This window comes from Gorilla gorilla, chromosome 3 (genome assembly GCF_029281585.2).
Source record: "Gorilla gorilla gorilla isolate KB3781 chromosome 3, NHGRI_mGorGor1-v2.1_pri, whole genome shotgun sequence".
Lineage (NCBI taxonomy): Eukaryota > Metazoa > Chordata > Mammalia > Primates > Hominidae > Gorilla > Gorilla gorilla.
The window spans coordinates 138,997,392-139,014,267 of record NC_073227.2 but is presented as its reverse complement, the minus strand read 5'-3'; the positions used below and the strand labels follow the sequence as shown (position 1 = coordinate 139,014,267).

Sequence of the window (16,876 nt, the reverse complement as noted above, 5' to 3'; positions counted from 1 at the left end):
CAATACGCAGTGTAATGCTACTGTCTTGCAGGATGTTGGGCAGTGGCAGTAAGTTGCAGCTCCCAGTTAGCCAAATGATCTTGAGGTTAAACACCCTGTAATATACAGTGTACTGTGCTGCTAGATGATTTTGCCCAACTTTAGGCTAATACAAGTATTCTGAGCACATTTAAGGTAAGTTAGGCTAAGCTATGTTTGATAGATTAGTTGTCTTAAATGCATTTTTGACTTATGATATTTTCAACTTACAATGGATTTATCAAGACATAGCCCCATCTTAAGTTGAGGAGTGCCTGTATTTGCATTTGAAATCTATTTCTAATACTATTTTAATCCACTTCTCCTCTCTACACCCAGAGAAGATGAATTCCCCTTCCACGCACAAAATACTACGGTATGAGGCATTTTATGTAGACTCACATTATGTTAAATAAAGAGCAAAGAAAACTCAAATGTCTCACAGAAAGTACCAAATTTGGTATTTCTTCTTACATTCCAACATATAACCTGGCAAACAAAGAGTTAGGGTTTATAAAACACAAGTCCAGTATACAAAGCATGTATTATGCCCTTTAAAAACTTGTTTCACAAATTATTTAATATTGCTAGAATTCCTTGAATATTATGCAAATTTAGTTTAGGTTTTTTTTTTTTTTTTAAGAGATTTGACATTTCTTTAACAGGGATGTTGTTTTGTGAGGTTTCTTTCCCCAGAGCCAACTTTCTAGTCTTTTATTTTAACATAGCTGGTCATTCACAGTTCTTTTGAAAAAGGATTAAAATTCTTAAGACCAACATCATGGCCCTATTTGCCATCCCCTGAATTCAAGTGATATCAGTGTTAGTTACAGATAAGCCTGCCAGAGACTTACTTCATGATTGGCTCAAATCCCCATAATCAGTGAGCCCTTGCAGTTTTCTGTGAAAAGTACAGAAACTTGGAAGGGTGTTTTATGAAAAGGGTGTTTTAGAAAAAATGGGATATTCTTAGTTTATAAAGCACCTTCAATTAAATGATTTATCTACACATGACATTGCATATGAACTCATAGTGATCTAAACTTCATTAGGTTTTCTAATTCTAGTACTAAAAATAATCTATAAGAAGAATTTTGTCAAATAAAAGATTTATAATAAGTGATATAAGCAAGGAGGTTGTTCTCATACTTAAATCCTCATTGTGCTCTGTTTTCCTGGTCTTAAAGGCAGAATGCTGGCACAATATTCTTAGTAAGGTGCCTAGAGATCACATCAATAGGTGTTGCCTAAACACAGAGCTAGAGATAACTTGTTCAAGACAAATTTGGGCCACATACAGTGGTTCACGCCTGTAATCCCAACACTCTGGGAGACAGTGGTGGGAGATCACTTGAGCCCAGGAGTTTGAGACAAGCCTGGGTAACATGGCGAGACCCCAGCTCTACAAAACATTTTTAAAAATTAGCTGGGCGTGGTGTTGCACACCTGTGGTCCCAGCTACTTTGGAGGCTGAGGTGTGAGGACTGCTTGAGCCCAGGCGGTAGAGGCTGCAGTAAGCCGTGTTCATGCCACTGTACTCCAGCCTGGGCAACACAGCAAGACCCTGTCTCAAAAAAAAAAAAGACAAATTTGGACAGAGGTGTATATAAATTATTGAGGAGATGCAGAATATTCACAGTTTTTATAGATTTTATCAATAGGATATTATCTTACTTTTAGAAATGATGAGTGATACTTCTATATATAAAGACTCCATGTCTACCCATTCATCCTAAGAGCAGAAACAATAATCACAAAGGCAGGGGAGTCATCATTTATTTGCTACTGGGAGGATTCAGTGACATTGGATTTCTAGTAAGCTTGTTATGGTCGTGATGCTTTTCAGTAACTTGTAAGCACTATATTCATGAAAGCAGGGAGCTGATTTTTTAAAAGGACTAGTAGAGGAAGACAAGAAATAAGAAAACAAGACAGAAATTACAGAAGAAAGAAAGAGATGTGAAAATCATCTGAGAAATTAGTCAACATCTGTGGAGACTATATAGGAATATAAAAGTTAGGGTCCTTAATATTAAGAATAAAAAATATTAAGACTTACTGAAGGCTGGATGTGGTGGTTCATGCCTGTAATTCCAGCATTTTGGGAGACTGAGGCAGGAGGATTATTTGAGCCCAGGAGTTTGAGACCAGCCTGGGCAACATAGTGAGACCCCCATCTCTACCAAAAAAAAAAAAAAAAATTAGCCAGGCAAGGTGGTGGGCACCTGTGGTCCCATCTGCTTGGGAGACTGAGGTAAGAGGACAGCTTGAGCCTGGGAGTTTGAAGCTACAGTGAACCATGATCTCCCCACTGCACTCCAGCCTGGGTAATAGAGCGAAACCTGTCTCAAAAAACAAACAAAAAAACAAACTTATTGAAGCAAAGTTTTATGTAGAAGTGATGAGATCTCCGATAAACTAGATTTTTTCCACTTATTTTTCTGTTTAAAATATCGTTTTATTGTAAGCTGTGTGGTCAGTTTAGTGGGAGTAACAAATGGTTTGAAAGTATGGTAGGGAGAGTAGAGGAAAAGGTATTAGTACTATATTTAAATGGGAAGGATAGCTCTCAGCCTCAGGAACAGGAGGAAGGAGGCTGTCTCGCCTCTCTGAAGGTGTAAATGGTAAAATCATCCTATCTAAGGAGAACATTTTGGTTTTCCAACTTCTACTCCCCACTCAGAGACACTTTGTTCCTACTTTATGCAAAGATGAGATGTTAAAGCTGAAATCTGGAGGCAGAAGAACTGGCTTTTATAGTTAAAGCATCAGGCTACAAAAGCACTTTTGCACCTTCCTTTGGATTACTTGGAAACAGTGGATCCCAGCCACAGAAAGAAGGCATAGAGCCTAGAAAGGCAGAAGCTGAGAGCCAAATCCTCAGGTTATCAAGGACTGTACAGTGTTGGGTAAAGCAAGCCATAAATGGAAGAGTTTCCCTTCCTTTCCCTTCTCTTCTCTCCTCTCCCCTCCCTGAGTTGTGTCTGTTTGTGTCCGTGTGTGTGGGTGGAGGTGGGGGCATTTTAATATATATAAGTGTGTGTGTGTATACTTTTTTAAGAAGCTTATTCTGTTTTTTAAAGTTGGTTTCAAAGTATCATCTTAACATGCAGTTATAATTTGAAATTAAACTCTTAAAAGAGGCTTTTGAATGAAAGTAAAGTACGGAAAATGTGGATAAAGTTTGGAATCATAAAAAGCCACTGGAGTGCAAATTGAGATTTAGGTTCTAGTCCCAGCTCTTCCAAAATTCATGGCACTATGAGTCTGACTATCTGAATGAAAGTATTGGGCTAGAATGATGTTTGAGGCTACAGCTCTGACACTTAATTATCCTGTGAATTCTAGGTGATGTTAAGTTGACAGCCACTCTTGCATGGCACATTAGCTCCAGGTAAAGAGGCACACCTAAAAGAGTAAGAGTAGGGAGGGGCAAAATCAGCTTCTGAAATATTGAAATTGCTCCCCTCAACAAATGAGTAGCTTCCTTCATAACAGAGGAACAAAAGAGATCACGGTAATAGCAACATGTAGTATTTCTCACAAGTAAATAGAGCTAAAAGTAGCAAAGCCAAGGGTACATACATAAGTTCACTAAAAGACAAGAACCAGCATGTATGCTGGGCTGTCCTCTTCACTAGAATTTCCAGATAAAATAGATGATGCAAATAAAATTTAGAAATTTAATGCAGTTGCAATATGGAAATAAATCCAGTGTGAAGCCAACACTCTCATTGGAGCATTGCAATAGTTTAGGGATCAAGGGTTCAACAGATCTGGTTGGGTATACTTGGCTCAGCCACTTGCCAGCAATATGTACTTGAATAAGTGAATTATGGGTTAATTGTAGAAAATTTGGAAAATACAGAAAAAAAATCAATGAAGTTTTAAAAGCCTTAATGGAACGAATTCTGGAAAATGTAGTTTTAGCTTTCTACTCTCTACTAAAGGAAAGCAAGCAAGCCAGAACAGGTGTTTCTGTATTTGCCATGCCCACTACTTACACTAGTCAGGATTCTCCTGGGAACAAAAGTGCAGATGGCAGATTAATGTTTCAGCTCAGTAGTCAGTTAGAGAGGGAATTCAACTTTCCTCTACCTTTTTGTTCTATTCAGGCTCTCAACTGATTGGATGAGGCCCACCCACATTGGGGAAGGATACCTACTTTACTCATTCCATCAATTCAAATGCTATTCTCTTCCAAAAACAATCACAAACAAACCCAGAAATTGTGTTTAATCAGATATCATGGCACAGTAGGGCTGGTACATTAAAATATTATTCTAAATGCATATGCTAAAGTCATTTCCTTTAAAAGCACAATCAGAGAGAAATGTTCAACAGCAAGTTTATTAATCAATATTATTTTGGAGTTTCTTGCAAGTGCAATAAGAAAAAAAAATGCAATGCTGATGAGGTTGCTGTATATCTAGAAAACCCCAAAATTGCAATTTTAAAGTAATAAATTAAGAAAGATAATTTGATAATTTGATCACTCATATTTATTTAGAAATTTCTTCACTGGTAATAAACACTAGAAATAGAAATGGAAAAAAGCAAATTCACATAAAACATAATAGTAAAAAAATAGGTTAAAAAAGACAGGACCTATACATTAAAAAACACCTAACTAATTGAAAGGCCCAAAGGCAAAAAAAAAACAAAAAACAACAACAACAAAAAACCAGGTTATGTTCTGGGTCTAGAAATCTTAATATCACAAATATATCAAGCCTCTAGAAAAAATCATAAATTCAATAAAAAAGGTTAACAACTTTATTGAAATCTATTAAAATACAATTAACTATACATATTTAAAATATACAATTTGATACATTTTGATATATGTATAGATACATATACACACCTGTAAAACCAATCTAGATAATGAACATATCCATCACCCCAAAGTATCCCCTTGTTCTTTATAGTGCCCCTCACCCACCTCTTTCTGCCCTCTCCTCAGTTCCATGTTCCATGCAACTACTGATCTACCTTATGTCACTATAGATCAGTTTGCATTTTCTTGAAATTTATGTAAATAAAATCATATATTCTTTGTATGTCTGGCTTCTTTCATTCAACATTATTGTGAGATTTATTTATTTGCTGCATGTACCAGTAGTTCATTTCTTTTCGTTGCCAAATATTCCTTTGTCAGGATATACCACAATTTGTTTACTCACCTGTTGATAGACATTAGGGTTAATTTCAGTTTTTGGTTATTATAAATAAAGCTGTTGTAACCATTTGTATATGAATCTACTTATGAACATAAACTTTTTTTTTTTTAGATGGAGTCTCACTCACTCTGTTGCCTAGGCAAGAGTGCAATGTGCAATCTCAGCTCACTGCAACCTCCACCTCTTGGATTCAAGTGATTCTCCTGCCTCAGCCTCCTGAGTAGCTGGGATTACAGGTGTGCACCACCATGGCTAGCTAATTTTTGTATTTTTAGTAGAGACGGGGTTTCACCACATTGGCCAGGCTGGTCTCGAACTTCTGATCTCAGGTGATCCGCCCACCTCGGCCTCCCAAAGTGCTAGGATTACAGGCATGAGCCCCCACGCTTGGCCTATTTATGGACATATGCTTTTGATCCTCTTGGAACTTAGAAGTATCCAGGAAAAAAGGAGAAAGTCTTTGTGATGTGATCTTGATTTTAAAGTTCTAGATTTTTCATTTAGGTCTATACTTTATTTTGAATTAATTTTTTTTATATGGTGCAAGGTAGGGATTGAGATTCGTTGTTTTTTTTTTTTTTTTTTGCCTGTGTATACCTAATTGTTCCAGCACAATTTGTTAAAGAGACAAGAAAAGTCTGTTTATACCTGTGCCAAAAATCAATTTATATATATGTGGATCTATTTCTATAATGCTAATCTGTTTTCTTAATATTTTTATCTTGATGGCAATACTATATTGATTTGACTTTCATAGCTTTTCTTTATAGTAGTTACCAGAACAAATGTTAACTCTTCTCTTGCACTAATTGAGAAAAATTTCAACCTGGAAACAAATCTTGAAAACTGAAATCTAAAAAGTGTGTTCTCAGAAGTCAATATGATACTATCTGCTAGGGATATATATATACGATGGGACAAGGTCCTGTCTGTTCACTGAATTCAGTCCCCACTTCAGGGTGACACGGTGGTTTCTGAAGGTTCTCCAGGGACTGAATTGTGGCTGTTTCTGAGTGCAATCCTCAGATTTGTCCACTCTAGCCAGATCTTGCCACCGTGCTCTGCCATCTGCATCTCCTCCACTCCTCAGGTCTAAAACCAGAGAGAACCCTGCCCCTCGGGATCAAAGAGTTGCTCTTGATTCTTGTTAGTGGTGATGGAACTCAGAACTGCCCCAGTGGGGCTGAAGGGCGCTGACACATGGGGCTGGCCTAGAAATGGGCTCCCAGCCTCACTGCTGCCGCAAACACAAGCACTGGCTTGTGACCTCTCTTCCTGTGGCTGAGATTAACTCTTGAGATGTAACTCTCTCAAGTGGCACAGTTGCAGACTTCTCAGTATCTCTCAGTCTAGACTCAACGTTTAGACCTTGGAGGAAGAGGAAGGGGAGCCTCTCCTTTCTCAACCCAAAAAGTCACCTTCATTCTTGGCCAGTGAAACAGTATCCATTGTGATTAACAATGGGAACATCAGCTCTCTTCAAAAGAAAACTCCACCCTTAAACATCGGGGTGTGTTTTTACTGAACAACTCCATTAAAACAATAAAGTCACCAAACAGTCTATGTTTTCCCCTCTTTGTGGCTAATTCAGTTTTATCCACAGTCCTCTTCTTACTCTAGTAGATTATGATGTGTTATTGGATTGTTTCTTGTGGTAGATGCACTCTGACTGGTACAATTTACAAGTATCTCTCTTAATTTTTAAAATATATTAATTTTTAAAATATGCTAATTTGCTGTAAAAGATTCTTCCCCCACCCCAAGTCAGTGGCTCAAACTCCTTAGAGTTTCTTTTTCTCTCATATACCAGCTCAGAGGTAGACACAGGGTTCAAGAGGGGTAGGTGGCCCTGGTTATGAAGACAACCAGAGACCAGGGTTCATTATTTCTTGCCATCAACCCTAGAGCATTATCCTCACCTGGAGGGTTAATTTGGCTTTACTACTACCATGTCTTCATTCTAGCTTGCAGAAAATGAAAGACTCAGGAAGCGACTTTTAAAGATGAGACAAATAAGTTGCACATATTATGTCCACTGTGCTCTGTGAGCTATAAAGCTACAACCAGCTACAGGGGAGGCCAGACATCCACACACCAGCCACACACTCAGAATAATGGATATTCCAGAAAAATGTCCAGTCTCTGCCACATATACAATATTCCAAAATCCAAATTTCTGATATTTCTTATTTATGCAACAGTACTGTATTGCATTATTTTCTAGGTAATCACATAAGTAGATTTGAGGAAAAAAATCGAAGGAACATCATTTCTTCCTACTAATGATCACATATTCAGGCACTGACTTCAATTAGATTGTTAGTACGGTTTTTACCTCTTCCTGTTATTATGATGAGTCAGGGGCTTTTAATTTCTCAGTTCAATACTACTAGCTTACTTGTCTCCTTAGATCACTCAAGAAAATCAGTGCAATGAAAACATTGAATCACATCTTACTCACTTCATCAATTGGAAAATCTTTCAACTCACCAGGAATGTGGTGGGAGTGAGGGGTGAGCTATGAATACAGAACTGTGGTCGTGCAGCAGTCAGAATTCAATCTTCTACCTGCTTTTATAGTGCAGGAGGCTCCAAAACACTTACTGTTCTCAAATCTTGGCCATGACCAAGAAAACCTGTGTGAAAGCAAACGATCACAGAATACATTTCTGAGGCCTGAAATCTCACTGCGACTGTAAAAATAAATATTGTTCTGAACACCTGCCTCCCATATCAGTAAAAAAATATTGGAAAGTGAGTCAAATCATGTCATTCCTCAGTTCAAAACCTGTAAGGACTCCTTTTTCATTCAAATTAAAAACCAAACTTTAAAATAGCCTAAGGATCCTATACTATCTGCCTACCCCCTAACCTCTAGGCCCTCCTCTCCTACAACCTTCCCCTCATTTCCTCTGCTCCAGACTCTGTGGCATTCTTCTACTCCTGAAACATGCCAGACACCTACTTCCTGACATAGGAACTTTTGGGGGCTCTCTCTTCTGCCTGAATTCCCTTCCCCGCCCCAGATGATCTGCATTGCTAACTCCTTTACCTCCTCCAAAGCTTTGTTCAAATCTCACCTTCTCCATGAGGCTGTCAGGCCAGGTCAGATGAAAAGCAGACAACAACATGGAATGAGATACGTAAGAGATTTATTGAGAGGAACACCTATAAGAACTGATGAGCTAGGGAGCAAGAGGAGGAGAGAGAGCCCTCTGGTGCGTGCAGATCTGACACCTGTGAAAAAGAGAGGGCAGGAAGGAGGATGAGGTAGGATGAACCTCAGATTGCAGTGCAGCTCTGAGAAAGTCTTGGCCAGGGCAAAGAGAACCCCAGAGAAAAGATATCCCTCTAGAGGTGTCCCATGTTAGGCAAAAATGCTGACTTCATTAACCCCACCAAGTGCAGTCTTTGGCTAGGGGCTGCTGAGAGAGTGGCTTTGGGCTAAGTGCCTTAGCAGCTCCAAAGGGGTAGAAGCTGAAGGTTGTCAGCCACTTACATTCCTCAGAGCAGGTTATATTGAAAGGAGAGCTGAGTGGCACTACTTCCTGGCCCCAAGAGCCCTGCCTACCTACCCCGTATAATACTGCTGATCACCAGCTCAGCATTCCCAGTGCTTTTTACCCTGGTCTACTTTTACTTTGTTCCATAACCCTTTTTACTCCATGACAATGAGAGAAATGTAATATTCCTAATTTACAGAGAGTAAACCAAGGTTTAGTAAACTTAGAACATGCATCTATTCTAGGTTCCCAGGGGTTTCATCCTTTGACTTTACTCATATGGCTTCAATTGTCACTTATATGTTGTTAATAATGATTGTGATGATGATGCCACAATGGTAACATTATTGATCAGTTGTTATGTGCCAAACATTGTGCTGAGTGATTTACTTGTATTGTCTCATTTAATCCCCAAAACGACCTTTGAGATAATTATTATTATTATTCCTTCAATTTTTAAAGATAAAAATACTGAGGTTTAGGGAGGGTACACACAGCTTGTAAAGGACAGAACCAGAAGTCATGACTTGGTCTGACTGCAGAGCCTGATTGATCTCTTGCCTGCCAGATTGATTTTTAAATTTTCATTGCTGGCTGCCTTATACTACCTCCAGTTCAGATTTGTCTCCTAGCTGCAGACACACGTATCTCACAGGTGACTGGACACCTCCACGTAGATGTCCCACAGATAGCTCAAAATGAACTTCTCCAAAACTGAACCCATCCCCTCCCCATATGGGCTCTTGTTTTTGTTTCCCTCACCCCTTATATAGCTCTACCATTCATCCACTAATTCTCGCAGATCAAACATCTGAGTGTTTGTCTGTATTCTGCCTCACTTTCCTGATTTCTGTACCCAGTCCCATTGATACGCCTTCTAAACCTCTTTCCCACCTGTCTGTCCTCTCCACCCACATCTCCACTGCCTTTGCTTAGGCCACCATATTCTCATCTGGATTATTACTGACAGTGTCCTAACTCTTCTTTACCCCACCAGTCTTGCCTTTTCTTCTCTTCCACTCTTTCACTAACTCCAGACTGATCTTTCTGGAAAGAAAAAAACAATCCACTGTGTCATTCCCATGCTTAAATTGTTTCATTGCCTTTCCAGTGCCTTTGAGGGATCCATGAGCTACCCTAGCCTACCTGCCTAATCTCATTTGCTTTAGAAACCCATGTCCAAGCTGTACAGGACTTATAGCCCCTCTGAATGCCCTATGTTCCTCATCTTCCTTAACTCATTCATGCTATTCCCTGCTGCCCTTCACTCTTTTTTTTGGCCTTATTACTGTCCTCAGGTCCTCAGCTCAGGTGCCACCTCCTCCAGGGAGATGTCACTCACTTTCCAAATCTGGGTTAAGTGTCCCTTCTTACATGTTCTCATGGCAACCTGTGTCTCTTCATGGAATGAAAATGAACTATATTGTAATTGTACATCCTGCCAGACCAGGGGGCACCAAACTTTTTTCTGTAAATGGCCAGATAATATATATTTTAGGTTTTACAGGCCTTATGGTCTCTGTCACAACTACTTAACTCTACCTTTATAGTACAAAAACAACCACAGAATATATGATAATAGAAAAGCATGGCTGTGTTCCAAGAGAACTTATTTATGGCCACTGAAATTTGAATTTCACATAATTTTCATGTGTCACAAAATATTAAAAAAAAAATTTCAACCATGTAAAACTGTAAATGCCATTCTTAGCTCGAAGGCTGTACAAAAACAGGTGGGTAGGCCAAATATAGCATATCGGCTGCCACTGGCTGATCCTTGCACTATTCCATGAGCTTCTCACAGCCAGGGCAGTGTCTCATCTGACTTTGTATTCAAGTTCTTAGTACAGTATCCAGTTTATAGTAGGTGTTTAATAAACATTTGTTGAATAAGTAAAACTTGCACAGCTAGTAGTAAGTGACAGTGTCAGGATTCAAACCTGAGTCAATCTGAGTTAGCAGTGTGATGTCCCACTGTCCATTTTGTGATTGAAGCTGTATGTGATGTAGTATACTTACAGCATGATATTTGAGATATCAAAAAAGTAATTCTAGAAGCACCTTGGGTATTACTTGAACTCTATCATTACTGTTATTAGTTGCTACTCAGCCTACCCTACCACGTACCCTTCCCATCACCCCTGTTTAACTTGACCTTATTTACTCCATTTCCAGGTATTTAAAATAGTCCAGGATTTGGCCACTTCAATTTTTTTTTTTTTTTTTAATAAAGCTTCTTCAAGCTGTTTTCAGCTTTGGAACCAGAAACCTCCAAACTTTGTAAGTTACATAAATGCTTAGCACATCATAACCTTCAAAAGGTTGCCAATTAGAAGAAATCTTAAGCATTGTCAGGAAATTCCTTCTCTCTCTATATAGCCTTATGCATAGTAGACTTGTTGCTTTCTTTCTTTTTTAAAGTTGGAACATAGAACATAAAACCCCAGTACATCGGCATTGTGAGATCCTTGTGACCTCACCTTTCAAACAGGATATGGTTACCTGGGAAACTAAGTTAATTACGTATGGAACATCAGAGGCTAAGCTCAGGTGGCAACAGGATGGGTCAGATCAAGGAAGACTGAGACTCCGGGCCAACCCTCATGGCTGGTGAAGGCCAGGGACTCAATCACAGGAACAAGGTTAGGAGTTAGTCACCTAAGGCATAGGCACTTGGGGACAGGACAAGAGAAGCAGGACGCAAACCAGAAGCCCGTTTCATTTAAAAAAGAGATTCATGATAAGTAACTCCAATTGTTGGTGGAACTATGCAGTCAGTTAATAGTTATTTGAGAACTTGAATATAAGGCAGTCACAGGAGAAGAAGGCAGAACTAGTTAAAAGAGAACAGCAAATCAGAGTATCAGAAGGTAAAAAGCATAGGGAGGTGAAAAGAGCTTTGGAATTGGAAGGGATGACTTCCAACTAGCTATAAATGACTAGTAAGCCTTTTAAATTTTCTCAATAAACCTTTCTATTAATCCATTAGATTATTAAACTGAATTCAGTTCTCACTGAATATTGAATTGAATACTCATATCGCTAAAGTCCCTTCCAGATTTTATTTTTTGTTTTTTTGAGACAGAGTCTGGCTGTGTCGCCCAGGCTGGAGTGCAGTGGCGTGATCTCTGCTCACTGCAAGCTCTGCCTCCCGGGTTCACACCATTCTCCTGCCTCAGCCTCCCGAGTAGCTGGGACTACAGGTGCCCGCCACCACGCCCGGCTAATTTTTTGTATTTTTAGTAGAGACGGGGTTTCACCGTGTCAGCCAGGATGGTCTATGATCTCCTGACCTCGTGATCCGCCCGCCTCGGCCTCCCAAAGTGCTGTGATTAGCGGCGTGAGCCACCGCGCCCGGCCAAGTCCCTTCCAGCTTTAACATTCAGGAATTAAAAACTGTTTTAGAATTGAAACCACAAATTGTCCTGGTTTCAGACAAGTTTGGTACCTGAGCAGGAGGTGAGGATGTATTTACAATTCAAATGTAGTGGTTTTATAAGGGTAACAAGTCAAGCAGGTCATCACATGGTGTGACTGTTTCTGACTTTACTCTCTCCTATCTTTGTATCATAGCTTCACTCGCTCCTTGTAATGTAGCTGTTATATGACAAGTTCTTTCACTGCTTTTACAAGCTGTACTGCTTCAACACCGGCCAAAACTTCCTAAACTTCCACTGAACATTTTCATCACATTGAGAATACAAGAAACAATTTAAAACAAAAATTTCAATGTGGGTTTTCAAACCTGATCAGTGTTGAAGCTGGATGTAGGCCAGATATCTCACCTTAAAATCTTTTTTTCTTTTTCTTGAGACAGGGTCTCACTCTGTTGCCCAGGCTGGAACGCAGTGGTGTGATCGTAGCTCAACTGCCTCCTGGCCTCAAGCAATCCTCCCTGCTTGGCCTCCCAAAGTGCTGGGATAACAGGTGTGAGCCACTGGGCCTTGCCCCATGCCTTAAAAACTTATAAGAGTGGGATAAATGGACCATATATCTTTACCGCTAAAATGACTTAAAATTCCTGCACAATTCATGTAGCATTTCGGGAGTAGCAACATCCCCATGTACGTTTTTACCTAGGCAGTTCATCAGTAAAGGTATTTGTCAAGTAGCTTTCTTGTAGCCGGGAAGAAAGTGCATGTTAAAAACAACAACACCGGGCTGGTTTTTACTTTGTAAGTTTGAGCAAAGTGGTAGCTATACCAAACCTGGGAGTGGCTGAATGTCTTTCTATTTAGCAGTGAAAGATGATGGGAAACCAGCCAGATGGTCCTGATTTTAGGGTGAGATAGAGAGGTAAGCTCCAGATCTCATATAGGTTGCCTTTATTTCTGAGCGGTTTCTCACAGGACGGTGAGCTAAACGCTGGGTGCTTTTCCATGCAGAGATTCCTGTTTGGGGCTGGGATCAGCCATCCTACTTCACAAACAAGGAATATGCGGAAGAAGGAGTATACACAACGCTAACAACCCCAATATCAATGGAAACCCCACTTCCCACACTTTTCCTTTGGGACATCTCCCCCACCCCTCACTCCTCCCGCGTTACACGTTGCCAGGCTGCTTTGGGCGTTCCTTCCTCTGTAGTGCATTGCACGGGTACGTCATCAAATGTGCGTGTACACGTGCCAGATTCGCCTTTAAACAGTAATTTCCCCTAGGTCCAGATCGTGTACTTTCCTGTATGTAACGGTAGTGCAGTACCTGAACTATTAGTTATTTAAGTAATACGTAATGAATGAAGAGCTGAAACTGCAACCTGTTGATGGAAGAATGAATGAACGCGCTCCCCTCCTTCCTGCGGGGCTGCGCCGAGAAAATACGGTTCTGATTTAGTCACGACGTTAAAGGCTTTGACCTGTAGGGGGAGGGGAAAGAAAAGACGGGAAAAAGAAAACCAAAAAACAAAAAACCGGAAAAAGGGAAAAAGCGAAAAGGGGGAGGTCGCTCGGCCGCTCGCCGGCTCAGCGCGGTGGCCCCGCCCCGCGGCGGCCGGTGGCTGTGCGCGTGCGCAGGCGGGAGCGCGGCGGCTGGTCCAAGCCCGGCGCTGGGGGCGCGCAGCCGAGAAAGGGTTTGACGTGGCAGTTCCCAGCCCAGCTGCAACTCCGAGCGTGAGTCCACGCTAAGGGGACGCCGGCCGGGGAAGAGGCGCGGCGGGAGAAGCGACCGCAGCGGGAGCCCGGCCACCGAGGGCTGCCGGCACTAGGCGCAGCGCCGCCAGCGCTCGGAAGCCCGCGGGGTGCGGGAGCGGGAGCAGGTAAAGCCTCCCACCCGCGGACGCCTTCAGGCGGGACAGCCCCTGCCCAGGCACAGCGGAGCGGGTTGCGGCGCCCGGCCCGGGGACGCGGCGGGAGGCCGGGTGCTCACCTGAGGCAGTGGCGGCGGGAGGAGAACTCATTCTTTGTTCTTTAGCCTTTTAGTGCAGTTTAATAGTGGGGCCGGCGGGATGGGGGAGAAGGAGGTGGGCGTGGGCATTTTTTACCCGCCCCCACCTTTTGCCTTGGGATGCAGGAACTGCCTTGTTAGGATCCTCAGTGGCCACCATTCGAGTGTCATTGCCAGCGGTTTTCTCGTCTCCTTATCAACTTAATTTCCTTTTTTGAAGGAAGGAAATGTTAGAAATATTCATGGTAAAAATGGCAACTATATCTTGAAGCTTCGGGACATCCGAATAGTGAAACTGATCTGGCCAATACGAACTTGTTCCAGGGTTAGAAGTGCACCTTGGCTAGAGTTGCTGGGTGACAGTGAGCCAGGGGGCCGTTCTGGGGTTGGGGCTCCCCAGATTTTGATCCTAGGCCTGCTCATACCAAGTGGCTTTCTGCCGTGTCGCCGCTTGAAGCTGAGTCAGGTTTCTTTAACTTGGTGCTCTGTGTGAGGAAGTTTGACGTGGCAAACTCGGTTGCGTGAGGAAGCTGATTCCTCTGAGGACCAGTTCAGAGGGACCTGGCTGCTTCCTGTTCTTTGGAGTGACCATCTCAGCCTCTCTTTTCTGTCACTCAGCAACAGGCTGCTACTTAGGTGTGTTCGTGCCGACTTCCTAAGTGCTCTTGGTTGGATGAGCTTGACCAAAGCTCAGGCTGCCACGTCTCTCTCTGCTAAGTGGGAGGAGGAAAAAGGGGTTGTCAGAAACAAAGTGGACCAGAAGGCCTTTGCCTGCCTCTCTCCTCTTTTTCAGTTCTCCCCTTCCCAGGAGAAGGAAATGATCTCATAATATTTTTATATGGTTGCTTTTATTTTGGAAACTTATAGTTTAATATGGAAACAAAATCAAATCACAAATTTTAGGCTTCAAATTTTTAATTTGAAATGTTATTTCTTGAATATAGAGAGATTCTAAGTCTTAGCAGGTATCACTGATCTCTTATCTTAAATTGTAGCAAATAAAAGAACAAAAGGAAGAATATGCCTGTATGGGGCAAATAAACTGGAGATAAATTGTAGAATCAGTGGAAATCTGGAAAGGCTTCATTTTCTAAAAGAAGGAACTGAGGCTCAGAGAGGTTCTTCAGCTCATTCCATGTCACACAGTTAAGTATGGCAGACATAGAATGAAAACCCACTTCTCTTGCATTCAAAGCATTTTCTGTCGTATTTAATTTTTTTTTTTTTAAAAATCATCAGTCCTATGAAATATCTCTTATTTTGTTAAAACCTGGAAAAAACAGAAAATTTAAAGCAAATTTGGGTTCTGATTAGAATCAAGATTTAAAAAAAATCAAGATGAGTCTGTTATATTTGTGATGTGTGTGCCTACACACTTACAAAATTACACTTTTTTTCCTTAGTCCCTTAAATATAGGTGCATATGTTCTTAGAGATGTGATATGATTTAAATTAGAAAGAAATTCTGTCGCCTTTGAAAAACCACTGACAACACTCAAGTGGTTATAGTGACCACCTGGCTCGGTCAAATTATGACTCATAAAATAAGCCCATTATCAACGTTGTCTGTTGTTATGTTTGTTGGACTATGATTTCTCTTTGTCCTAATGACTAGATTAAAATAATTAATTAGAGGAGCACTAAAAAGACATAAGTCGTAAAACATCTGATTGCAGGCTACTGGCGGTTATGGTGGTCAGTCAGTTGAATGGCATGGTGTGCTCTGTGCTGAAATGCGACCATGGAAACCAAAAGCACAAAATCATAGGAACACCATGAGAGACTATCTGTGAGATGCTTCAGGCTTCCATTAAAAAAGTGGTTGCGAGTTGTTATTCAGGTCTCATGCTTGAGAATTTGCCCAGGATTATTGAAGTGATTTACTGAGTTTCAGAGAGCTATGGTTAGACCCTTTTTAGGGGATAGTGATATATTGTATAATACAAAGATTTCTCATATACCTGATATCTGTACTTTTCCTCAAACTATCATAAACATGTAATAACAGTGTTTATATTTTTAATAGCTTTACGTAACTAAAACTGTCTTGGTAACATGTTTCTTGTTTCTCTGTTGCAGACTTCTTTTGTAGAATTATCCTATGGAATGATATTTTCATAATGAGTCAACAAGGTTACGTGGCTACACCTCCGTATTCTCAGCCTCAGCCTGGAATAGGCCTTTCTCCACCTCATCATGGGCACTATGGGGATCCGTCGCACACAGCATCTCCAACAGGTACAGTGTGTTATTTTGACTTGTATGTGATTATTCAGTTCTCAGGCTCAGAGACATAAGATGTTCTGAAAGAGGAGATTTGAAAGCATTGAATGATCATTATATAATGAAATGGCTTGAGATTACAGGATCATTTGGAAAAGGCTCTCATAGCAGAACTCTACATCACTAGTTTGGTTATTGCATGGAATACAAGTTTGGTTTTTAAATATAGACTAAAACAAACACTTCCTGTTTTATTTTTACTGTGAGTCTTGTTCTTGGTGTAAGGCTATTGTAAACATTGAATAAAAAAAGAATTAAATTTATAAATGAATTAAATTTACATATCCTTATCTATTATCTAGGATTGGCCGTAGATAAATCTGTACATCATGTGAGGATAATTCTTTGTACAATTCTTTGTACAAATGGACCATGTATAAATCAATGAGTAACTCTCAGGGCTCACTGGAACTAGCTTAGATATCTGGGATCCAGGCTGTGCTAGGTAGAATGTATATAGTGCAGAATCAGCAAGGGGTGAGGACTCCCTTTAGCGGGGCTTGAT

At 40.7% G+C, this 16,876-nt stretch overlaps 1 protein-coding gene and 1 long non-coding RNA gene across 7 annotated transcripts in view; one reads left to right on the top strand and one right to left on the bottom strand.

Annotated features, from left to right (window-relative positions):
* Window positions 1-4,945: 4,945 nt before the first annotated feature.
* On the bottom strand, window positions 4,946-13,502 carry LOC134758356 (uncharacterized). The gene is made up of 3 exons (XR_010133469.1): window positions 13,463-13,502; window positions 7,692-7,837; window positions 4,946-5,204 (listed from the first exon to the last, which is right to left on the bottom strand). It is a non-coding gene; the product is annotated as an uncharacterized lncRNA (long non-coding RNA).
* The window catches only part of SEC24D (SEC24 homolog D, COPII coat complex component), a 115,813-nt gene continuing 110,174 nt past the window's right edge, over window positions 11,238-16,876 (top strand). For 2 of the 6 annotated variants that reach the window (XM_055385504.2, XM_019025767.4), the window contains exons 1-2: window positions 13,670-13,814; window positions 16,168-16,326. In XM_055385504.2, coding sequence (XP_055241479.2) covers window positions 16,209-16,326 — 118 coding nt within the window. In that variant the 5' untranslated portion in view covers window positions 13,670-13,814; window positions 16,168-16,208. Of the gene's footprint in view, window positions 11,347-13,669; window positions 13,961-16,167; window positions 16,327-16,876 lie in introns of those variants that run through there. The other 4 variants (XM_004040319.4, XM_019025765.4, XM_019025766.4 and 1 more) reach the window with 3 other exon arrangements.